Genomic DNA, 27,019 nt, shown 5'->3' with positions numbered 1-27,019 from the left:
TGAGGCCCTTTGATCGCGGGGTCCTTTTGACTCGGGGCCTCTTTTGGCTCAGGGCCTTTTTGACTCGCGCCCTTTTGCCGGGGACCCTTTTGACCCGGCATCTTTGGACGCAGGGCCCTTTTGACTCGGGCCCTTATGACCGGGGCCCTTTTGACTCGGGCCCTTTTGACGTAGGGCCCTTTTGACTCGGGCCCTTATGACCGGGGCCCTTTTGACTCGGGCCCTTTTGTCGCGAGGCCCTTTTGACCCGGGCCCTTTTGACGCGGGGCCCTTTTGACGTGGGGCCCTTTTGACTCGGGCCCTTATGACCGGGGCCCTTTTGACGCGGGGCCCTTTTGACTCGGGCCCTTTTGTCGCGGGGCCCTTTTGACCCGGGCTCTTTTGACGTGGGGCCCTTTTGACTCGGGCCTTTATGACCGGGGCCCTTTTGACGCGGGGCCCTTTTGACCCGGGCCCTTTTGACGCGGTGCCTTTTTGACGTGGGGCCCTTTTGACTCGGGCCCTTATGACCGGGGCCCTTTTGACGCGGGGCCGTTTTGACTCGGGCCTTTTTGTCCTCGCCCTTTTGTCCGGGCCCTTCTGACGTGACACCATATATATATATATATATATATATATATATATATATATATATATTTCCCCCACCTCCATGTTGCGGGGCATGGTATTCGAAGTGTCACCGTTCATCTCAGCGACCTCAAAAATGTGGATTCAGCACTAATATCGGTTATTTTCGATTATTTTTAAATCCTCCCCCTCCCCAATTGGCGGGGCTGATTTTAAATTTAAACCGGATCGGAAATGTCACTGTTCATCTGAATGATCCACGCTCATCTACTTTTCCATAGTTGCCACATTTATTTTACTCGCCGATGCATTGGGATTCTATAAGTTAATCATACCCAAATCATCATTTTAGTTGTACTAAAAGTAGACTCTGAATACCGAAAAGTGCACCTTCCTTAGTAAAATGTTAGTATGCTTACTAACTAGTCTGTGATTAACCTTCGATTAATGAATTCTCTCTGCATACCGCCCATTAAGTCACATAAATAGTCACTTTCAGTCTTATATAAATTCATTTTTATATATCTCCTCACTCTTTTCCTCCTAGGTTGCACCGTAAAAGTGAAATGATGGAAACATCCCAGGCCCGATCCCTATCTATTTTTGATCAACATCGGTCTGGTGGTTCAAGAGTTATTCCGCCTTATGCAGAGTCATTTTGACGTATGATTAGCGTCATACTGAAAGCCTGACTACTGTAGGAAACATATGTTAGTCGAACTCTTTAGTATTACACTAATCACTCGTCAGAACGACTCTGCATGAGGCCCATTAAGTTTTATTTATTTTTATATATCTGTCCCCTCCCCTCCCCCTCCCATAAGTTCTACCGTTAAAGTGATATGATAAAAACCATCTTAGGTCCGAACCTCATCTATGTTGATTTTTTTACAGATCGGTCGGGTGGTTTAAGCGTGATAAAGTCACAAAGACAGTCACTTTTATTTTTACTTTTTTTGACATATATACCCCCTCCCACTCCCCTACGGTGTACTGTAAAAGTAAAATGAAGAAAGCATCCCAGGCCCAAACCTTATCTATGTTGAAAATTAGATCAAGATCGGTAGGATGGTTCAAGAGTTATTAAGTTTTATTCATTTTCATATATTTCCCCTTCTCCCCTGCCTCTCCCCTAAAATCTACTGTCAAAATGAAATGATAAAAAACTTACCGGGTTTAAACTTCATATATGTTGAAAATTTGATTGAGATCGATCGGGTGGTTCAAGAGTTATTAATTCACAAACATAGTCACTTTTACTTTTATATTTATTGATTTTTATATATTTCCCCCTCAATCCCCTCCCCTACGTTGGTCCGTCAAAATGAAATGATAAAAATCATCAAAGTCCCAAAAGTTATATACATTGAAAATTTAATCAAGATCGCTCTGATGGTTCAAGAGCTATTAAGTTTTATTTTTTTTCTATGTCCTCATCTTTCCCCTCCCCTAAGTCCTACTGTCAAAGTAAATAGCTAAAAACACTCCCAGGCCAGAACCGCATTTACGTTGAAAATTTGATCGAGATCGGTCGGACGGTTCAAGAGATTAACCGCCTTATGCAGAGTCGTTTTGACGTATGCTTAGCATCATACTAAAGGCCTGACTACTGCAGGAAATATATGTTAGTATAACTCTTTAGTGTGCCGCTAATCATAATTCAAAACGACTCTGCATAAGGCCTTAAGAGTCACAAACATAGTCACTTTCAATTTTATAATATAGATTATGTTCCTGTGGGGGGGGGGGTAGAACGTGAGACAAATTTGTTTCTAAATGCTCCTTGCGTAACAACATATTCCGTTCTCCAAAAACTTCTAACGATAAATTCATGTTGCTCTAAAGAGTAATAACTTACACTATTTTCACTATGTCCTGATCATACTCAAACAGTAGCACAGAACTGTACAGCACAATTCCCAATACAATAACCCAGTTTCCTGGTTCTTATTAACTTTTGCGAGGCTGCCATCTAACGAAAAAAAACATAAATCTCCACACTGCACTGCACCTCATTCTTAATAATAATAATTTTGGAGTTGTTTTGAGTACTCAATTGAAAATTCTTTTATTCAAATATATGATCCTTTTAATATTTCCTTCTCTTATCCAACATTTTCTTTTCTTTTCCTTTGTTACTGCTATTTCTATTTCATCTTGTAATTAATTCGCTATTAGATAACGTGTTGTTACAGTAGCTTTCCGCGTGGGCATCTTTGAATTGAAATTGATGGTGAATTGCAAATCGACGAAAGAGAATTCAAACAAGTATCCTTCAATTTTGATTGAAATAATTGAACAGAACCTTAAGAACGAACTCAACATAGTCGCTTTAGTAGGTACTGCAGAAAGTTGATGAGCAGTAAGACCAAATCAAAAAGTGAATTTAAGGGCAGTGTTGAAGATTATTGGTGCTACTGTATAGTTCTTTGCGTTTATTTGCTTCGAAACAATATTTGATCGAATAGAACTTGCATCAAATATTGTCTCTAAAACTCCAAACAACTCAGCTTTATATACGATTAGTATTAAGTTTGTTGGAAAATGAAAAAAAAAAGTCATTCTAATTTTTTAAAGTTTTGATTCATTACACATAACAGAAATCACTCCGCTTACATGGTCTAAAATTTCATGGTTCGTACTGAAGAGTTTGCTTCTATTTTCTGTGCTGCTAGAACATGATATTATACGGAAGAACAGTCCAAGTTATTTAATAAAATACAAATGGCTGATGTGTTAGATATTTATAATGCATAGGAGTTTGAAGTGGATGATGAAGGAAATCGTTAAGTATACAGTATAAGGAATAATGTAAGTTCAAATTTATTTCGTGGGCTCTATTCTGTAACGTTTGGTACAGAATATGGCTCTTTGTATATTCTTTTCTCTGTGCGATTCATCTCATGAAATATATAAATTTGTATAACCTTGATGAAGGTTAGTACCTGTGATATAGTTAAATAGTGATTTAAGTATGCGTAGGATTATAACAGTTCATCAAAATAGGAAATGATAGGAAATGAACCTATATACATGACCATATGACCATATACGGTAATAAAACCGCATCAAACGGGATAAATTGGACCAAAAACCAAACACGTGATACAACATATTGCTTATGTTTATATTTTGGCCTTTTTTTTTACTCATGAAAGGGAACAAGGTGGACCACCCAAATTTATCATGATACATATTGAGGTCATATGATAGCGAATGCTTAAATTGAAAAATTTCCAAAATTTAAGGGATTGGCTATGGTACCCCTCCCGGGGTGCATCAATGTACCTATGTCTTATGATAGAAAATGGACCCCTATACACAGTGGCGTATTTACGATTTTCTTTCGGGGGGGCTTTGCTAACTTTCGGGGAGGGCTTTGCCTGAAAATGTGAAAATTCTGCAAGATATTTCATATACTTTACTATAGTAAGTAAGATTTCGGGGGGGGCTTAAGCCCGGAAGCCCCCCCTAAATACGCCACTGATAATAATAATAATAATAATAATAATAATAATAATAATAATAATAATACGAATAATAATTTGCTTTACTCCTTATATTCCAGCAAACTCTCATGATATAGACTTACATGGGGCTTATACCATACCAGCCTTCGTAAATATTGTGGAGTGCAACGGAACGCAAATCATTCAAAAATCAGTTATGATTGCTTTGTCAGTGCATTCAAAAATCAGTTATGATTGCTTATTATCGCAAATTAAATTACGGATTTTACATTGCGTGATACGAACCAATTTTGGAAGCGCACCATGAAAATGAATGAGGAAACTGAGCGAAGGAATTGGGAATTTGAAAAAGTAACGCCTTCCGCTTACACGGTCGTCATTGGCTCAGTGATGCCAACCTGTGGGAAAAATCCCATATCGTGGGAGTTTTAGACCTTATTTCCTCAGAAAGGATAATAAGCAGCACATATGGGATTTTTCGAGAAGGTCGAAATTTACGGCTTATTCATTCTTCTTCTTCTTCTTTTTAGGGTTGTTTTGCCCTTGGCGCATGCGCCTTCTGCTTATTCATTTAGATGTAAAAAAAAATGACAAACACAGAGAAATCTAGGGCGGTATTCAGATAGAATTCGTTAATCGAAGGTTAATCACAGACTAGTTAGTAAGCGTACTAACTCTTTACTAAGATGCACTTTTTGGTATTCAGAGTCTACTTTTAGTACAACTAAAATGATGATTTGGGTATTATTAACTTATATAACCCCTATGTAACCTTAAACATTTCAACTTCCATTTCTGACGATTGTAATACATCTGATGTTCTCAGATGTTTCTGCAATATTTATTATTATTATTATTATTATTATTATTATTATTATTATTATTATTATTATTATTATTATTATTATTATAACGGAAAAGTAGATGAGCGCATGCATAGTCTGTAAAAATGAGAATACATGAATTACGAAATGTTGTGTCGCACGCTAAACCGTGGGTAAAAGATTAGTCTCGGCTCTAGATTATTTAGTCACATTTGATTAACTTTGTCCAATACTACGTCCTAATCAGAGACTCAATATAATTTTGATAACCATCCGTTAGTCAAACTTGTAATATGGTTTTAATCAGACTTCAAAACGACTCTAATTTCCCCTAACGCCCCTAATTTCTAATATTTTAGCATAGTTGGGATTTTTTTGCCTCTCGACATGGGATTTCATATTGTTTCAGGTTGGCATCACTGTATTGGCTTGGTTTCGTACAGAGGAGTTTGGTCCATATATTTTTGTTTGCTGTTGGAACGTGATATTATACGGAAGAATAGTCGAAGTTATTTAATAAAATACAAATGGCTGATGTGTTAGATATTTATAATGCAGAAGAGTTTGAAGTGGATGATGAAGGAGATCGTAAGTACATTTATTGTGCAGTTTTATTTTTCCATAATGTAACAACGAGCGAATGGTAACAATTAGAGCAAGGCAAGTTTGTTTAATCGTTTAATTAATAGCGACCCATTTTGATTAGAGATTGCAGTGATTAACCGTTACAACACACTGCCAAATCATATAAATAAATTACTTACATTTGTATCTCTAAATGTTTCCGTAAGACATTCTGCACCCTTATATCTTTGGCGCTTGTCCAGATTATGTTTAGAGGTAATATGCTTGCGAACTGATGTGACGCCTTGCGGACGCGGCCGGATTGTTCAAAACGATTGTGCTAAAAACCAACGACAAACTTACTACCGTAGAAAATGTTTAAGGTTGGTGTTGCACGACTGGTTGAAGACTTACTGTAGTATGATTTGCAAGTTATGGATATAAATACAGCGTAGTGACTTCTGCCATAAAAAGTACAGTGCAGAAAGTAGGCCTACTAACCAACTTGTGCTATGTGGCCGCTAAAATGCGAATATTCCATCTAAGAGAATCGGCCGGAGAGGTGCATCAGCAGTGATGGGTATATGCATAAACTAGGATGCCGGTAGTATAAAAAAGGGTAAACTTGCTAAATTGTCACAGTTGTCAGTCCCGGATAAGACCCGCGTTGATCCTCTTTTCAACGTTGTATCATTGGTTCTTAGTTCTTATATATTAGTTTTTTCTTTAATGATGATCATTCACTTTGGGTATCTTTTAGTTCCTCACCCAATCTTGCACATATAAGATCTCCAGTGTTACTTGCCTTACAAACTATTGCTGAGCGAGTGAAGGGGGTTAGAAGCCCCGTATGGCTCATTGTTTTTAAATTTGCGTAAATTTTACAATACACACTCCAGCTGCGCTCCGGTAAGTCGGAACGCTTTAAAAGGGTATAGTAGAGTGGGGTAGAGGTAGGAACGGGGTAGTTTAAGGTTCGGGAAGTTTTGACCCATTTTCCTAAAATTAATACAATGTTAATTTCTCGTTTCTGAGTGTGTATACTAGCTGAAGCAGCCATTTTATAGTTAACGTGTTGTTTTCTACTTTTGTCACACTTTAGACAAAAACAACATAGGGTAAAACACACAGTAATTGGCAGTAATTCCAGTTAATATTCACAGTTTTTTTTTAATGTATTCACTAATGGATGGCAGCACTAGTCTTTGCTTTTATATTCTGTAAAGTTTCTTTCCTGCTATTTTGGTATTAGAGTGAAGTGGTTTATGGAATATGTGAATATATTTTCCTAAAATTAAATGTGGTGTTATTTCTTATGAATTTGTTAAGGATGTTTAAACAATATTTACCGTCATTCCAACTTACTCAATATTACTTACGTTTAGGTTTATTGGCATGTGTTTTCCTTTCATGCGATCTTATAATCCCTCTGTCCATTGTTGAAAAAATGGGGGTGCCAATCACTGTATGAAAAAGTATGTGCGTAAATAGTAATTGGCATACTCCTGCCAATAATTATCAAATTAATATTTTGCATATGATTATGATATAAGACTTTTAAAAGCTTTCAATTAGGGAAAATACAAATGTACTAAATTCTTTAAAACTATTTGTAGACAAACGTTGCTAAGAATTGGTAATGATTTTCATTTAGCCTACATGATTTCCCAAATAGAGTGCACCATAAAATAGAAATTCTAAGAAGTGGCGCTTTGCTTATTGATGCAAAACACTGTCCGTGTTTGTTGTTTTTCAATTGAATCATTGAGTTTGAAAACCTGTCATCCTCATCGAAACAAGTCTTTCCAGGGTATGGTCGGTTTTCAGACTAAATAAAAATTCCAATGCTCAATATTTTCTACAACCAGTGCGAGATGACATGTTTTCAGCCAAAGTGTTATTCCCATATCAACTAAGCTGGAACGTGCAAGAATCTCAATTTTATCAAAAAGTGGTGATGACTGGTCTTCGAGCTCATTGATTCAATTTATATTTATGGCGGCACATTGTGGTAATGTTAATTTTTATATCTTGTACTAAAGTACTATCTGTTGGTTAGACATCTAGCCCAATATTTCAATATGCCGAGAATTCGAACTCTTAAATATTATAAGCGAAGGCTTGAAGATGCTCTCCAAGCAGTTTCAAAAGGCATGGGAATCAAAACAGCCTTAAAGGTGTACGATGTACCAAGATCTACACTGTGATTCCGTTAAATAATCCTAATTGCAGACATTACTTCGGTCCTACTCCAATTTTGGAAGAAAAAAAAAAAAAAACTATATAGGTGAAAAAGATACAGGGAGTGTTCTAGCTGAAAAAAGTGCCATAATGTGTATGAAGTTAATACAGATAATTTGTATGTTAAATTTCCGATCATTTATTTTGATGGACATAAGACGCATCTAACTTACCAGTTGAGTTTGCTAAGCTGTGAGTTATAAATAGAACTTACTGCCTTGTATCCAAATGCAACTCTAATACTTCAAACAGTAAATATTGCAGTTTTTCGGCCAATAAAGAAGGGGTGGAGAAAAATGGTGCGGAATTGGAGGCATAACCATCCCTATGAAATGTGAATAAGCTGAATTTTGCTCCTCTTTCTAAAGAAGTAGTGGATAATTATATTTCCCCATCAACTATTAAGCATGGCTTTCCCTGCGTTGACTTGTTTTCCTTTGACCTAAATAGTATGGACTAGGTATAGTAAAGGCATTGGGAACACATCTACGTCCGCACCAATTTTTGCTCAACGTTCTTGTGCGTAAACAAAGGAAACTATTGTCTTAACAGCTGAGCATTTCTCAGACATTGTAGTTGATGTACGTATTGCAATAGTTGGAAAGCACTCAAGTGGAGAAGGACTTGGAAAAGAATCGTAGTGTGGAAATGTCAGTCTTATATTGTTTGTGGAGACATTTCAAAACATCTACACAAAGCAATAACACAGATTCATTAGGGAAAGGAATTAATTCAAATGTTTTTCAACATTCTCTAGCAGAGGACCCGTCAGTCAATTAAATGGAAGAAACATCAGGTGCCGCCATATACGAACAAGAAGCAAACGTAAATACTAGTTAATTATTAAAATAATTACAATAATGTTAGACCATCATTATTTTCTGGGAGTGCAAATGTAGAGACATTTGAGAATGAAGTCAATGCACCGTGTTCATAAAGTGTTAAGATGAGTAAAGGCTCAAGCAGATAGTTGAAAACTAGCAATTTAAATTATGCGTCACCTTCATTGGCCACTAAGCGCAGGGGGTAGCGCAAAGCACCTACCATTTGTTGTCACTTCAGAGAAATACCAAGAAATGATAAGAGAGAAGGAAACCCGGAAGAAGCAAATTGAAGATGAAAAGGCTAAGCGAGAGAGGAATCCAACCCAGAAAAATGCCAGCAGAAATAGGATGTAAAGATTGTACAGCCAGAGAGGAACCAGAGGTAGCTGAGAGTAGGGCCAAAACCGGAAGCATTTCTCCTCAGAATTCAAAGCAGGAAGAAACTGTAAAGAGAAATTTGTTCCGTGCCCAAATGGATGTCAGTAAGAACTCCAATAAATCATGTCGAAAATGTGCACTACCGTTAAACGCTTACAACATGATAACACGTTCTTTGTGTACGGATAGTTTTCATTTATATTGCATTCCTAGAGATCACAAAATTCATATTCCAGAAGACCTGCAAGATGATGATTTTGTGTGCTATATTTGCTACGTTCTGGATGATGACAGTGAAGATGTAGATATACCAAGTTGTGTTGATAGTGTCAGTCTCTGTAATGCAAATCGTGCGACCCTTGTTTCTCGTTTCCTTCTTTCATATTCAAAGATTTATTAAAATAGAGTTTTTTTTTTTTTTAAAAAAAACATTGTTCATTTTGCCTGAATTTAAATTTTATTGTTTGTAGAATATTGTAAACAATTTTTTGATTTCTTGTAATTATTGGTCAGAGTAACCTTTCAGCACATAATGTAAAACTATGTTGCCCTTTATAAAGAAAAAAACGTTTGAGTTGCGGATTATTAACAGTGCCAATCACTATAGTTTCATACTTGTGTTCACTATAAGCTCTACAAACATTTTCTGCTTCTGAAGTACGTAAAAAATACAAGTTCTTCGTAATTAATATGAATTAATGTATATTTAGGATCAAAAAATCAAGAGGATATATTTAAAAAGATAAAAGAGTAGACATCTATATTTTTTTTTTAAATCCTTAAAAGTGCCAATCTCTTATGGTTTACCCTAGCCTATTTGGTTGTGGAGCTATGAAACTAGTTAGGGGAGAGTCTAAATGCCATCCTTCACATTTTTTTTTTTTTTTTTAATTTATTTATTCTCATGCTGACATTTGTTTTATTCTGTTCATTTTCCTGTTAGTTTTGTATTTCGGGGCCTCCAGCTGCGTATTGATAAATAGGATGGTTTTAAAAGGTTATAGTTGAATACGTAAGGTAGGGAAGTTTGGACTCGTTTTGTTATTATTAACCGAGTGTTTTTTCTCGTTCTTCGGTAAGGACACTAACTGGGGTGGCCATTGTGACGGGGCCTGAAAAAAATCAGATGGCATAAAAACACTGTCTTGGGTGCTTTGCGACATTTCTGTAAACGCTTATTTGGAGGGATGTACCGATACCACTTTTTCACGCTATCCAATGCCGATACTTTTGGACACATTTCTTATGTACAGGGTGCCCCAAAAGTAGAATACACCCCATGATTTATCAAGTATAACATTCTAGTTTATGGGATTGCTTGCTTCGGCTCTTCCGAGCTTAAGATGTAAGTAAAAGCACATTAAAAATAAATAATAAAGAAACTGTCTACCTGATGGATAACATTAAGGAATGATATTAAATGCAATGAGCTGATCAGTACGGTACTGTGTACCTACTTTTGGGCCACCCTGTGTTATCACGAATTTTCAGAATAATGAAATGATCAGCATTGTAATAGCGTATATTAGATATAAGGCCAAAATTTGACATACAAAGACAACAAGTAGAATTTCATATGAGGTTCCACACAAAAAATATATTTCCTCTAAATGTAATCCAGCTTACATAAAATGAACTAAAAGGCATCAAATACTTACATAGTGTAAACTGAATTCTAAGAGTTAGTGCTTATAATGTACGTTAATAGTTACATTGTATTTACTAGTCTCTATTACATCATATAATGCAAACGAATACGACCGTTACAAATTTTTATTGTTTACAAAATTATGCGTGATGAACCAGGTGTTGCTGTGTATATCATAAAAAAAAATTAAGAAGGTTGTTTAAGCGAAGTATAAAACGATAAAAGTAGTAACTTAAGAACAAATTGTTTTTAATCAGTGAAAATTTTCTACAAGATACTTTCAACAGTTATATGCATCGTTATGAACTAATCTTAACCTCCAGTTCGCTTTTCGGAATTCATAGTTTTTACAAAAGGATTGTTCATGACATCAAAGAAATCTGTAACACATCCGTCTCGCATAAAAACTGTATCATTAAAAAAATGACATACGAGAAACCGATGAAAACTTTCAATTCTGAAATTAATATTATTGTAGAATTAATTTTTTTGTAAATGCAAAGTATTACAAGCTTTTGATTGTAATTGTAAGACTGAAAAAAGCAACATTAAAAAATAACAAGAAGTGAATTCTATATTATATTCAAATCTTGTAAAAAGTTAGTAAAAATACAAATTAAAAACGGTCTGTTTCAAAAGTTTCATTCATTTGTAGTAGTTTCGAAATATTTGAACACAATTTAGTAATTTGCCATCACTTATTACTCTATTTTCTGTAGTTGAAATTCAGTAAACGCAAATTACAATGAAGAAACATAGTGCTTCAACTGCTTCAGGTTTCATTCTACTTCTTAAATTATCATATATATGTCCACCAATACTCACTCACGCGTTAAAGAAACGCTCACTCTCCAGGATTTGAAAAAAAAACCAACCCACCTGGGCCCATGTGTGTTTATTCGGGTTTAATTGTTTTGTTTTTTTTTTCGGTTTTACTTAAGTTTTTTGGCAATATTTCAATGTCTTTGAGGTAAAAATGTTAAAATATGATTTACATTTCAAGATTGTCACTGTCACAACTTGCAACAATTTTCTATTCACTGCTGTTTTGAAAAAAATGCCGCCCTTTTGAAATTTTATATTGGATAGCCAAAAAGTCTATACAGCAAATTTAGAATGTCTTGTGCTTCTACCCTCAAAATTTCAACTTAAGAGTCTTCATCCCGGCGAAATTAAAATACCGGTAATTTTACAGTAATTATGTGATATCTTCAAATAGATAAAAGATAATTGAAATATGGAACAAGAGCGCCCTAGACAATATTATTTGCGTGAGGTACCGTTATCACAAGTCACCTAATGGCTTTGTGTTTTCAGCTGTTTAGAAACGCGAAAATAAATGCCGATTTTCAAAATGGCTCGAAAGCGAAAGCAGATAAATGAGTCGTGATAACGGTTTCTCATGTAAAATGATATTGTCTAGGACGCTTTTGTTCCACATTTCGATTATCTTTTATCTATTTGAAGATATCACATTATTAATGTAAAATTAGCGGTATTTTAATTTCGCTGGGATGAAGACTCTTAAGAAGTCCGAAAATTGGACCCTGTAGGACTGATACCCGCTATTTTGAATAATGGCCGCCATTTTGAAATTTTATGCCACCAAAATATATACAGCTAATTTAGTCTCGTGTTTCTACTCTGGAAATTTCAACTTAAAAGACCGAAAACTGTCGTTTGTAGCGTGGATATCCGCTATTTTGAAGAAGAAGAAGAAAAAAAGGGCGTCATTTTGTAATTTTATGTTGGTATGCCGCCAAAATCTACACAGAAAATTTAGTGTGTCTCCAGCTTGTATCCTGAAAATTTAAAAGACCGAAAGTTGAACACTGTGTGGTACAGGCAGATAAACGAACAAAAGTATAGTCTTCCCAGGAGCCTCAGTGACGTTCGCCAAATACGAATACCAAATAGCTATATTAATATAAACCAAAGACATAATTTATCAAAATGTCTTATATAAAATAAATATTTTTCAACGTAAAATAAATGGTTTTATTGTTGAAGTTCTTTCGATGCTTTGTGCGTTCAATTACGGGAATTTCCCAGGTACTTGTTGCAAGACGGTTCTTTTCTGAAAATTAATTTAAAATAATTAACAAAGATAGGCCTATAATTCATATTTTATAAAGTAAATGTTTCAAAATGTCTTGAATGAAATTAAATATCTTCCAGCTTAAAATAGTTTTATTGTTGAAGTATTCCCTTCGGATGCTTTGTGGGTTCAATTGCGGGAATTTCTCAAACACTTCTTTCACGATGGGTTTTCCCTGAAAATATAGCTTGCTTTATTGTGCATCGCAACTTCCATTAATACTGAATTCAGCACTTAAAATAGTAAGCGTTACGTAGTCTTGGGAGCTCCGAACATTAAGCCTCTTAATTTTGACAAGAATTTTTACGCTTTTGATGGTGTTGATTCTATAGAATGCTTATTTAAAGGGTAGCAACAAATGACTGAACTAAACTGTTGTTGTTGGAAAATCAAATTTTACTGTATACTTTTTTACCATCAAACGTCAGAAATAATAATAATAGTTTTAATAATGTATTTACATATTTACTGTTAGTAGCGGCAAATATGACCTTAAACCCGCCAACGTGTGAGGGATAACGTCCATCGGCGGCCCCGAGTCAAGAAGCACACTGTCCACGAAAAGTATTTTCTAAAATATAAAATTACTTATTTTACTTCAAATAGGCTATAAGCATAATCCACACACTAATTTGTTCTATAAATTATCTCAAGCTAAGTTTTTTTTAATTAATTAATTAATTCATTCATTCATTCATAACTTTATAAATGTCTTAGGTTGAATGTTGTTGTCTGCCTTAACGTGAAAGAATATAATTCGCCCAAAGAATGCTCAGAATCTGATAAAAATAACTTTCAATGTGATCATCTTGGTTGTACCAATAATATACTAACAAAAAGGTCAAAAACGCAGGTGGGTTTTTTCAGGTGTGTACAACCCGAAAAAGCCCGGTGGGTTTTTTCGGGCTGGGCCCACTTGGGCAAACCCTGTCACTTTCAACTGATGATGGGGGAGCACTGAAATATTTCTTCACAAGTTGTACAAGTAAAGGAAAACTATTCGCATGTTGTTTCCACCACGATAGAGCATAATCATTTCTTGGAATGCACTGCATTGCAAGATAAGTGTCGAGTTCCGTTAGGAGAGCCTTGAAGCATTCTTTAACTTGAGTATCTTCTAAAACTTCCTCCAAGTTCCAAACATCAAAATGTGTCTTTTTAGCAGAATGGGTATCATTCCGGATCTGAATCAGAAAGTTCTTGCAAATTAAGAATTGGTTCATTGCTAATGAACTTTGAGGTGCCTGCAACGCTTTCATTTCATTACAAATCCACAACTTTATTTCATCCTTTTGAATTTCACTTGACACATATTTGAACTTATAACGCGGATCGAGAACCATAGCCATGAGAATATTCCTGTTACTCTTATATTAAGAAACCTACTTTATATTGAACTCAATAATTCGGCACTAGTTGTTTTAATCCTGGAATGATTTTTTAAATATTTCTCTCACACAAAAATTGATAGAAAAACTTGCGAAGTGCACGCATGTTGGGTACTAATGACCGAACAGATTTCTGCACACTTCGAGCATATCAGTTATAGCTCTCTGCGATGAAATCGAATCATTAATACATAACTGTAAAGTGTGTATAAAACTTGGAATATCTTTGCTTTGTAACTTGAAAGTATGCCAGAAACCATATTGGTTGCATTGTCACACACTATTACAAACGTGTTATTAGCTTCAATATTCCAGTTTTCTAGCGCTTCGTCAATCTTTTGCAAAATATTACCACCTGTGTGACTGCCGGGAAAGAACGTAGCTTTAAGTATTGCAGTCTTTTCTTTTAAAGGACTTATTCACGTACTGTTCAGTGAGACTCAGAAACGGGTGACCAGTGTGATTAGCTGTCCATATGTCCGTCGTAAAGCTAATGAAATTCGAGTCTTTTTGTGGAACGCGCTCTGTTAATGTCTCCAATTATTGTTTCAGAAAAGTACTTACGACTTGGTATGTTGTAGCATGGTTGCATTTCTTGAATCAAATTTCAAAACCCAGTGTCGCTTACGATAGAGAATGTCTGCAAATCAATGCAGATAATTTCCCCAATTTTGTACGATATTCGACGAACACGGGAGTCGTTTATATCCCACACTTTTTTTTTTTTTTTTTCGAACTGTTCTTTCATTCACCGTTTGTTGGGAAAAACATGACTGGTGTTTGGAAGTCGATGGAGTCGAAACAGATTTCGTTGCTGCTTTGAATTCTTCTAGAAATTGCTGGTATAAGTCTGGATGCTTCACCTGCAAGTGTTTTTTCATATTGGTGGTATTAAAAGTCTTGATGTCCTTGCTACCACGATACACCTGTACATTACAAGTTTTGCACTTTGCCTTAGACTTGTCTTGGGAAAATTCATTGAAATATTTCCACAAAAATCTAGTTCGTGTACTTGACATCTTAACATCTGAAATGAAATGTAGATAACAAAAATTAATTTGACTTCTCTGCTGGTTGAAAAGAAAAATACATTAAATAGGCTTCAAATTACGTAATAAAAGATTACATAATAAAACGGTAAGTTTCTATTTTGAAAAACATTTCAAAAAACCCACATTATTAAACGTCTTTCTTTTACACCTTAGTTTCTTTATTTCTTTCATTTTCGCCTAAGTTTATATAAGCCCTGCCCTGGTAGTTCCTATTCCTACTGACAATAAAGTTAACATTTTCTTCCAGTGAAAACAGTGAAAATTATAGTACTTAATTGCTTCTTCCTATGTTATACCGTGTGTCCCCAAAAGTTACGTATCCCGCTTGTCCCGTTACGTAACAATATATATATACGTTTTGTATTGTTATACTAAAATACATAGGGAAACAGCTCTTGTACTGTAATAAAGCCCTATATATAGCTAAAATACTAACCAACGAAGTTCACTCATCATTGAGGCATTATCGTCGGTCGTAAGTAATGTCATCAGAGTCTAATTAAAACAATAAATAAAGTGTTTCACAAAATCCATTTGTGTAGCAGATTCCAGTTTTTTTTTTTTTTTTTTTTTTTTTTTTTTTTTTTTTTTTTTTTTTTTTTAATGTCAGAAGAGAAACTGCGTGGTTACGCATCGAAATGTGTTGAAAAGTATTACTGACGTAATCCGAAAAAGTAGGTTTTTAATATTGTTACTGACTCTTCAACAGTTTGTAGAAAATGGGATCGGAAGGTACGTTTTTATCTGTTTACCTTATTACATCACTTTCCACGAGAAAAAAACAAAACTGAAAATATACAGATTTTTTTTTTTTAAACTTGACTCACCCTTCAACACTGATAGATATTGCAAATAACATAGCGTTGCCGCTTACATTGCCTTTCAAGTTAAAGAAAAAAAAAATCTGGACAGTTTTTCAACTTTTTTTTCCCCTCGTGGAAGCTATATAGTAAGGTGGACAAACGGATTTTTTGGAGGAACATACACATTTCGTTAAAAAGGAAATCCGACACTAGTGACATTACTTACCATTGTGCTTGGAAGATGAGTGTCATTTCGTTGGTTAATCCATTTAAAAATTTCTCTACATACAAAACGTTATTACGATGCAACAACGATGTCCCAATTTATTTTAGTTTAAAAGTTACAGAATATGAAACAGCGGGTTGTGTAACTTTTGGGATACGCGGTAGAGTAAAATCACACCATAAAGGCTCTCATTACCGTAATATGTTATTCCTAAAACCATTAATGAGATTGAAACAGTATTCGCAGCGTAACGATAACTTTGTAATTATTACTTAAGTAGAAACAGAACATTTTTTAAAAATTTTTAAATATAAAAGCCCAGCATAACCCCTGGATAGGAAAAATCCGAAAAACCCAATAAGGCAGCGCAGGTTTAAATTACGGCCAGGACACTGAAGAATTTTCTCTACTGCCTGATGCTCTGAGATGCACTCAGCCTCTAAAATTGAATACCAGTATATTCTTGGTACTCTTGAGTACTTTGGGAGGTAGAGGCGGCCGGCCATAGGACTCACTTCCCAGATTTCTTCATGGCGTAGGTCGAGAATATGTGAAGCGCATTGTGTAGGGGCATATTTACCTTTACTAAAAGTAATAATATGTGGAAATATATGGTTTTCATTTTCAATTTCATGTGTTTGAATATTTAACCCACCGTTGCCTGTGGTATACTGATAAAACTCCCAACCTAAATGAGAAAGGAATGTATGCTTATCAGTATACTACCTAAACGGTCCATTGTACTCGAATACTCCAACGCATTAGATTGAAAGTTTATTATTATTTCTTCGCGGTCTGCACCAATAACGTAGTTGTTCTTTGGGCTTCTAGGTCAGCCTGTACGGGCTATTCATTGTGCATTTTGAAGTGCAAAAATCCTAACATAGTTCTTACCAAGGTTTGCTCAAGTGGACTCACCTTAAAACCCACCTAGGTTTTTGAGCTTTTTGTTAGTATATTATTGGTACAACTAAGGTGATCACTTGGGTGAATTGGATACCTTCACGTTAAGGTATACAACAACATTCAACCTAAGACCTTTATAAAGTTCTGAATACACTGAATGAATTATTTTTAAAAAAATGTACCTTAGCTTGAGATAATTATAGAACAAATTAATGTATGTATTATGCTTATAGCCTATTTGAAGTAAAATATGCAATTTTATATTTTAGAAAATACTTTACATGAATAGTGTGCACGCCAAGGGACGTTATTTTCATACTCTTGACGAGTTTAAGGCCATAGGTGCCGGTATTACCAGTAAATAAGTAGTGCGTTAGTAAAATTATTAGTATTATTTTTTGTTATCTTTGATAGTAACAAGTATTCTTCAGTAAAATTTGGTTTTCCAACAACAGTTTAGTACTGTTATTTGTTGCTACTCTTCAAATAATCACGCTGTAGAATCAACACATGCAATAGCGTAAAAATTCTTGTCAAATTTAAGAAGCTTAATGCTCGGAGTTCCGAAGACTACGTAACGCTTACTATTTCAAGTGCTGAATTCAAACTTCCGTACTAGTGAACAGTAAAGAAAGCTCCATTTTCGAGAAAAACTCGTCGTGAAGTGCTTGGGAAATTCCCGCAATTGAACGCACAAAGCATCGGAAGTGAATACTTCAACAATAAAACCATTTATTTTACTGGAAGATATTTAATTTCAATTAAGACATTTTGAAACACTTACTTTATAAAATATGAATAATATCTTTTTTAAATTGTTTTAAATTAATTTTCTGGAAAGAACCGTCTTACAACAAGTGCTCGGGATATTCCCGTAATCGAACGCACAAAGTATCGGGAGTGAACTTCAACAATAAAACCATTTATTTTATAAAACAAGAATTATATCTTTGTTTTATATTAATATATTTAGTTTTCATATTTGCGAACGTTACTGAGACTCTTGGGATGATTCGATGTACATTTGTTCGTTCGTCTGCCTGTACCAGACATACTACAGAGTACCACTTTCGGTCTTTATAAGTTTAAATTTTCAGGGTAGAAGCACGAGACACTGTTAAATTTCCTGTATAGATTTTGGCAGCATAAGTACGAGACACTAAATTAGCGTGTATATTTTGGCGGCAATCCAACGTAAAATTTCAAAACGGCGGCCATTTTTCAAAATAGCGGTTCGGTTATCCACGCTACAGGGTGCATTTTTCTAACTTTTAAGTTGAAATTTTGAGGGTAGACGCACATGACATTCTAAATTTGCTGTATAGATTTTCACGGCGATCCAATGTAAAATCTCAAAATGACGGTCATTTTTTTTTTTTTAAACAGCAGTGAATGTAAGTTGTGACAATGATAATCTTAAAGTATAAATCACAATTTAACACTTTTACCCCAAAGACATTGAAATGTTTTGAAAAAACCCATATGTGCCCAGGTCGGTTGGGCTTTTTAAAGTTTTTTCAAACCCTGGTTCTTGCAGATCAACATTGTGCATGCACAAATTGCACATAAACGATAATATAATTTGCACTTAGTGTGAACTAGTTTCAGTAAACTCGTTTCATTACGATATATTGTTTGTGAGCTCAAGTACCTGCTTAAGTCTCGAATGAAGGTAACCGTGTTTGTGATTACATGACAACAGACCAAATGAGTCCAAATTCAGAGTCACAAAAATATAAAAAAGATTGATAACTGTCACTAACACTTACTTAGATAGACACTGGTACACTGGGCATCCGTAGCTGAGTGGTAGAGCGCGCTGACTTAGCATTCGGGAAGTTCTGGGTTCGAATACCGACGTGATCCTCGTATCGGTTATTTCGAGTGAAGTTTTCCCTGTTATTCGTAGGTAACATCAGAAAAGTGCTGGGATTACATCTTGAGTAAGGCCAGGGCCGATTTTTGGAGCGTTCACTTCACGCCTCGGTGTTGGAGGAATTCGCTTACATTGAAATAATATTGATCACTTCTAGCGAAAAAAATATTAACGCCCTTCTCGTTAGCAACTAGAAGAAAATTTGCACGAGTTTAAAATTGATTAAACTCAAAATTGGCGTTCTTACTTTTTTTCCCCCCCTTAAATGGCATCAAGAGTGTAACTGTACATCTTAGCAACCCTGAAAACTATGGATTCGACACTAATGGCCGTCATTTTTGATTATTTTAAAATGTCACAAACTCCCATCCTTGCCTCAGGGATGAAATTGAACGGCATAAAAAATATCACCATTCATGTTAGCGGCCCCGAAAACTATGACTTCCATTAATATTTGTAGTTTTCGATTATTTTCTAAAATGTAACCCCCTTACCCCACCTGACAGTTAAATTTGAAATCAAGAAAAGTATCATTATTCATCTCAGTGATCCCGAGAACAATGGATTCAACACTGATATTGGTAGTTTTCGATTATTTTTAAAATGCGACACCCACCTGCAGTGGGGTGGGAGATGAACTTGTTCAGCTTCCAAATGTCACTATTCATCTCAGCGACCCCGTAAACTATAAATTCAATACTAACATTGATCGTTTTCGATTATTTTTAAAATCTCACCCAATTCTTCATGTTATTCTCGTGGAGAGTTTGCACTCTCATATCTCAGCCCAAAGGTAACCTTGAGACCTGGAACGACCATTTTGAGCATATCTCCGACAGCTTTAAACCGTGTTACAATTTCATGATTCTATCTATATTGGAACCCTCATTTGAAAAATGCGACGGACGGAAGGGCGGGTGGATGGACAGATATAACCTCTACATGAGTTCTTCCACTACTGTACTACGAACAGAGTGAGAACTAAAAATTACAATTGTTTCTAGGTGATAGTTTGAAAGACATTGACTTACGAAAAGAGATATATGTTTCATAACTCTCAGAGGAAGGTAGAAAAGACATTGAAAATGTTTTTAATTAAAAACTGATATTGAGTGAAAATACCGTGACCGTACTTTTTTTTTTTTTTAACCAAAAGAAACTTATGATCGTCAGGTCGACCATAACTCATTCCTTGGGCAAACTGTATATTTTCGCCGATTTTTAATCATCATGGAAAATTATTAGTTTATTCACGTGAACGAAAAAGTTATTTTTTTGCTTTGCACTGAACGTTTTCGAGCCGGTGAGAAACTAATTCCTTTCTCTGCACACAAGTATTTTCTAGACAGACTGACACCTTCAATAATACAAAAAAATCGTTCTTTACTGAACTAAATGCTTATCTTATTAGCAGAATACTTCGAAACAGCAAACTTTTTTCTTTTCTTGAGTGAAGTTACCAACACATGATTTCGACTACTAGTAAGACTATTTTGTATATTTTTTTTTATATGAATGATTATCAACGCTTGGAAATCTTTTTAGATACGAAATTGTTACATTGCAAACAAATGCAAGTCAGACACATTGACTTTATTTTATTATCTCGATTGCGGTGAGAACTGTGCTTGAAATCTGTGCGAATTGCAGACAGAATGGTCAGTCTCCACAATTGCCAATCTCTGTTCTTTCTTATTAAACTGCTTTGTATTGAACTATTATGTGAAGAATCCATCAGTTATAGACTGAATTCTTAAAGTTAGTCTGCAATACTTATTTAATTGCAATTTCTAGTTCTTCGTCCTCACGGAATTAAAAAATGTGTTGCCAGAACTACTCAATGTACCATAACTATATTTACATTAAGTATGAATATATAAACTTGTGTATTTTCAATAGCAAATCTTAAAAAAACACTGCCAACCAGACATAGTGCCGGGATCTTCCCGAGTGTTGACAGAAGCGAGGAGTTCGCGCTTGGTGTTAATAAAGTAAGACACGAGAAAGCCTGCATCGAACGAACTTATGTTCTAATACGTAGATAACTACAACTAAGTTTTTTTTTTTTTTGTGTGTGTGTGTGTGTGTGTGTGTGTGAAAATACAACCACAGCAAGAGAAAAAATAAACAAAATATTTCTTATATAATTTTATAAAGTGCATCAATTTTGAAACTACGAAACCTCGCTGGAAACTGGTGCTCTACCCAGTCCCCATACTCATTGCCCCTCTTTTGCAGTGTAAGTCCAACTTCGACGTAGATAATGTTTTAGTGAATGTGATAATTTTTTTCTTTTTATTTGTGTGTGTGCGAATACTTATGGAATCATCAGCTTGCCAGTCGTATATACGCGTACGTGTGTACAAAAGTAAAATACAGTATAATTAAACTTCCGAACCACTGAGGCTACCCATGTTGCATCACTGATTTTTTATTATTATTATTATTTATTTATTTATTTATTGCTGCTAATTTGCGCTTGAACAGGACACGAGCTTTGAACCAGGTTGTTATCAATGTTTCTTTAGGAATAATTCTAGGAGCCAGTACCCAAGGGAGGGAGCAAACTCATGGAGCTTATCTTAATGCACATAAAACTTCGTGAGACAAAATCCTGCTCAGGTCATTAGATAATTTTCTTCAGTGGTCTCTTCTCCGATGCTTGTACCAAATTGAGTACCAAAGTGCCCTTGGTACTTGTAGACACTTTGGAAGATAAAAGCGGTCGAGCGTAGGACTGACCACTTCATCTTATTCCACAGATCGAGAATATGTGAAGCAGCGTAATCCCCATGCGCTGTTAATCTTTTCTAATATGTACATAGGAGAAAATAATGACAAAATGAGCGTTTTGTGGGTTTCTTTCATAGCATTTTCTTCTGAATCGAAATCTCTGTCTGCATTCAAATGACGGGTCTGCTATCCTGGCCATGGCCGCCCAAAGGGGGAGGGCAGGGTGGGGCCCGCTTCCCCACTAGCTCAACGAAAATATATACGTAATATAGCAAACCATGTATATTAAATACCAGACTAATATAGCGACCATGAAATGGGCCCTTCCTAGAAAATTTTGTTCTGGTGCCCATGATCCTGACTAAGGACCTTCGGCTTTTCTTCTTCACTATTTGGCATGGAGAGACTAAACTATCAGTCGAGTACGAGTAGTGCAAATGAAAGGCGTACACATGCATAAAGAAATCGATTGTACAATTGATAAATAGATCAACTTTAAGTGTAAAAGAAATTGATGAAATGTAAGTGTCACTATTAATATTAAACCAATTGAAAATAGTTCGGAAAACGCATCGGTAAATATCGGTGTCCATTTGCCGATACCGATACTCTCAAAAGTGGCCGATATCACAGATACGGATATATCGTACATCACTACTTATTTGTACACTGCCTTCACATGGTACTTCATCATTGGTTCCTTATACACCTAGAGTATGACGTGGTAAAGAGCACAGTTCACATTTTATATTTCTACTTTATTATACACATAAGATTTAAGAAAGATCCCAGTATATTTCGAGTTCTTATACACTGGTTTCCGAAAATAACATACTACATTTTTCCGTTTTTACAAATGTGTTTACCTGAACTGGGACAGCGAGAGCAGGACAAAAGTTCCCCCCTTTATTTCCAAAGTAGGACAAAACCCACCGAAAGTTTTAATGACTAGTACCAAAGCCTACTGGATAGAAACGTTAAATACGCACTATACATGGAAAACAATGGCAAAGTAGGAAATCAGGCATTAATAATACCAAGGCCTGAAATCTTTAAACTGGGAAATACTTAATATTATATACTTTGCCTAGGCATTGTTGATAATCCTAAGAAAAATTAGGCAGAGTAAAAAAATAGTGTTCCGGAGAAGTATAATACTGCAGTTCTAATAGTCATCACTCTCCTACACTAAACAGTAGATTAATCTTACTCACACTGACAGCTCAATCAGGAGCGTCACTTGGAGAGGGCGGAGAATTGCTCCCGTGAGTTTGAGCTCTGTATATTATTACTCTAACTATATCGGTTGACAATTTTCCTATCCCCTCTCCTTAAAGCAGAATTTGAAATGAAACTGCTGAGCTCAACAATAACGAATTGCTAGTCAGAAGCAGTGTTTTCTGGTGTAGGGATTTTTTATTTTTTTTTAATAGGGTAACCTATAAAATGTGTGATTTGTTAATTACTAAACGATCTGAGTTTGGGGAATATTAGCTATAAATTGGCTGTTATTTTATTTTTGTCTCTGTTGTTTTCTAAAAATGAACTCCTTATAGTTATTATATTTCGTTCTCAGTATCTATCTATTGAACATATGATGATATCCATGGAAGTAAAGTAACTCATCCGTTTATACTCTGTTCTGCATTTATGATGTGAAGGGATCTTTTACTTACTTGAAACAAATTGTTGTTTCCTACAACCTAACCACTGACTAGTAACTGCCTTCTTTATTTTGTGCTCTGTGCATATAGAAAGTAAACATTGTACTGTGCAAATACTTTTCCTCAAATTCGTTCGGTATTGTAGAAAATTCCTAGGGATTGATACTGTAAAGAGCCAATTCAGTAGAAGATTTTAAAATTTACTTCATATTCAAATTTTCTACAATATATACTAGGTAGATGCTAGATTACATTTACTTATTTTTTCATATTAATTTAGCTTTGTGTTCTTTTATATATTTATTAGTAGTATTTTTTATAGTTTATAAATATACAGTTAAATATATATATATGTTATAAATGCTTATAATATATATATGTAAATGCTTATTAAAGGTTCTTTTTCTATTAATGATTGTTTAACTTCAACTTCCTGCGATTCCACGAGCGTGCATGGTAAGTTCAGACATTTCATTGTATTTAACATGTTGCATGTTTGTTTGTTGGGAAGGATCTACTGATGTTTCTTTGCAGGCATTATTCAGTTGAATTAATAGAGGATCTATGTATCATAGTCTGGTTTTAAGTCATGGGTACGAAGCCTGGTACCAACCAAGCAAATCTATGAAGGGTGACAGAATTAAAACTATAAACTCATTGTTCGCAGGGTAGTGGACATTGCAATTGAGCCACACATTGTTTATTAACACCCACTCTGGTGGAGATAGCCCTATACCTATACAGTACATTGCCTGGGGGAAGGTAAAACAGTAAACCAATGCAGTTTATTTCCCACTGTGCCTGAAAATCTCAAACATAGTGTATAATGCGTAGGTATTGTCAATAATTCGTAGATTTCGTACTTTGGACACATTAGAAATACAGTAAGTGTAAGATTCAAAGAACACTTATTTTATTCATTATAATTACAGTGTATTGCATAAGGACCGATATGTATAAGCACAAAAAATTGAAGAAATAATGCTAGACTACTAATATGATACACAAGAATACAAGTGTAGAAACCAATATATATTCATTACATATATGACTATACAGTTATATAGAATAACAATGTAAGCACTTACCATACATAAACAGTAAACAAAGAATATTGAAACAGGAATGAAACTCTGAAAGATTAGAAAAAATATAGTAAAAGATCTGCATCCATGGAAGAGCTAAACACGAACAGAAAGTTAAAAATCAATGATACATTCGTTCATGCTTCACACGAACTATATTCCCATTAACTACCGACCTTTCCCTTGATATTGATAATTATAAATAAACTGCAAATTGAAGGGTACTTTTAAAAAATATTCACCTTTCAAAGGAATGGTCAAATACGCCTTACAGTTCAAAGAAAACAACGCCATAATAAGAACATTAATACACCCATACAATTAAAATTAACTTTTGGAATATTAGTCAGTTTTCCTTACGTTTTTAATGGTTACTCTGTTTGCTTTTATAGGGTGGAATTTCATTTTTCTTTCTAGTAAAATATCCAATGGGCTTTTGTTCGTGCCTCGGGACAGCACCCTGTTCCCTACTTTACATCACTTCTTTTGAAACTAACCTATAGAGGGACTGATGCATTAAAATGAATTGTTTCCTTTATTTATCTATATAATGTATCACTTCTCTTGATTTAAATAAACCCTAATACATTCCAGGGTGTTATTTGCTTAGCACTTCACGAAATAAGTACGTACAGTAGATATACCATAAAAACCATTATTAATGCGAAGAGCATGCATCAAACTATGCTGTTGAAATGAAGTAACAGTGGCCTCTCTTTTTTTTAAATGAATAAACATAATTTGAGGGTACGAATTCGATTGAGCTCATTCTTGGCCTCGAGAAGTGACCGTAACTTGGTCAAATGGAAAACCAAAGGTCATGTAGTTCTCTCGCTCTCTCTCTTTCTCTCATACACACACAGAGAGAGTAATGCATTATGTTCACTCAATATATATCTAATTCTAAGGTACCTGACACCAAAAATGAATCTGCGTGATTCATTCTAGAGGGTGCCACCTCTAGTGTATCCCAAGCCACTGTCTCTCCCTGAAAACTAGTGTTGGAAAATTTCATGAAAAGTTTAAACATGAAAAGTTCGTGCGAAAGTTCGCCGAAAGTTCGGCTCATTTTTTTTAAAGTGTCCATTAAAAAATCCCTGTAAAATTACAAACATTTTGGTATATAACATGGCTATATTAAAAATCGAAGTAAATTTATTTTAGTTTCTTTTTTTTCTTTCTAATAGTACATAATTTTCATATTTTTTTCAAAAGACGTTACGGAGCGTTACAAGCATGTATTTCAAATTCCAAGCCTATATCATAAAACAGTATGTTTTCGGCAGAAACCTTCAATTTTACATGATGCTGACAACCGAAAACTTAAATTTGACTTGCACAAAGAAGTTTATATCATAAACTCACGCATTACCAATACAAAATTAATCACTTTATTAGATATTTTTTTCTTTGTGGAAAGCACTGATTCGGTTACAATAATGTGTTTTACGTGTTTATCCATATCATGTATAATGTCAATGTGTGTCAGTCCATCTTGTACCATTATGGTGCAAATAACTATACTGTATAACACATAGCTAGCTCAGTCATCACACAATGTTCAGAATAAGTTATTATAAAAATCAATGTCGCTAATTAGTAAATAAAAGAAAGCGAAAGTTCGGGAAAAGTTGCTTATGAAAAGTTCGGAAACGAACTTTCGAAAATGAAAGTTCGCCTGAAAAGTTCGCTCATTTACATCTCTACTGAAAACCCTCTGCCTAAGCCCGAATTTCTCTCAATAAAACAGAGGCTTAGAGGAAGGGCTGAATTTATTTCTAAAGGTGCAAGAACTTTGAAAAGACTGGCGGCAACAACTGAAAGACTGAGTTAAAAAAGGGTGCAGTGGGATGGAATGGAATTGATGGAAGCTGAAGTGAGTAATAGTAATAAGATGGATTGATTGGCACGAATATAATTCAGTAAAGAATTTCTATTCTGCTGCGATGAACCATCTGCTTCTTTAAGTCATAGAGCTAGTTATACGTTTAAGTAATTTGAAATCATTAGACAGAAGATTCAGATTGTGGACGGAACAACTTAGGTAATTAGTTTCAAATTTTCATCACTCTAAGGTCTTTTGCCTCTCAAACGTTTAACACATCATCGGTAACAACAGAAGGAAAAAACATTATGTTTATATGAGCATTAAGAGACATCGTAGGTTTACTTGTTAGAAGCATTGTTCTGTAACAACAAATTCATATAGAAGCAGATTTTCAATAATTCTTTGAAAATAAGGGAGGCTCATTGGTAGAGCGCTTACCTCTGGTGCGTGGAGTCCCTGGTTCGATCTCCAACCAAGTAAGTTTGTGGTGGACAACATCGTGTTCGTGGGTTTTCTCGGGTACTCCCGTTTCCTCCCTATTCTCATTCCACCGATTCCCACACCAGTCATTTGCTTTAATCATCGTCTCTCTTAGCTTACAGGACATAAACGTGGGACGTTGAACTGAGATATTTCATTTTACTTCTTTGAAAATAAAATATTCAATCCAGAACGTTTTGTCCTTCCTTCATTCTTGATAGAATAAAGAAGAAAGCAAAAAACCATTAATGCTTATCTTAGCATTTAAGACCTACAAAACTAAGGTTTTGCTTCAGTCTTACCATGCACCAAGTGAATGTTAGAATAATATCTGCAAATTAGGATCAGAATGGTGCCTTCCGAA

General features: G+C 35.1%; 1 protein-coding gene across 1 annotated transcript in view; it reads left to right on the top strand.

The window, feature by feature from the left end:
- The first annotated feature begins 5,283 nt into the window (after positions 1-5,283).
- Positions 5,284-27,019, top strand: part of tsu (40S ribosomal protein S12 homolog tsunagi) — a 34,618-nt gene continuing 12,882 nt past the window's right edge. The window contains exon 1 of the mRNA XM_081746271.1: positions 5,284-5,449. Coding sequence (XP_081602397.1) covers positions 5,389-5,449 — 61 coding nt within the window. The 5' untranslated portion in view covers positions 5,284-5,388. The remainder of the gene's footprint in view (positions 5,450-27,019) is intronic.

Source organism: Thermobia domestica, chromosome 2, assembly GCF_964235325.1.
Source record: "Thermobia domestica chromosome 2, izTheDome1.hap1.1, whole genome shotgun sequence".
Lineage (NCBI taxonomy): Eukaryota > Metazoa > Arthropoda > Insecta > Zygentoma > Lepismatidae > Thermobia > Thermobia domestica.
Note: the sequence above shows the minus strand (reverse complement) of the source record. Positions and strands in the feature narration are given on the sequence as shown.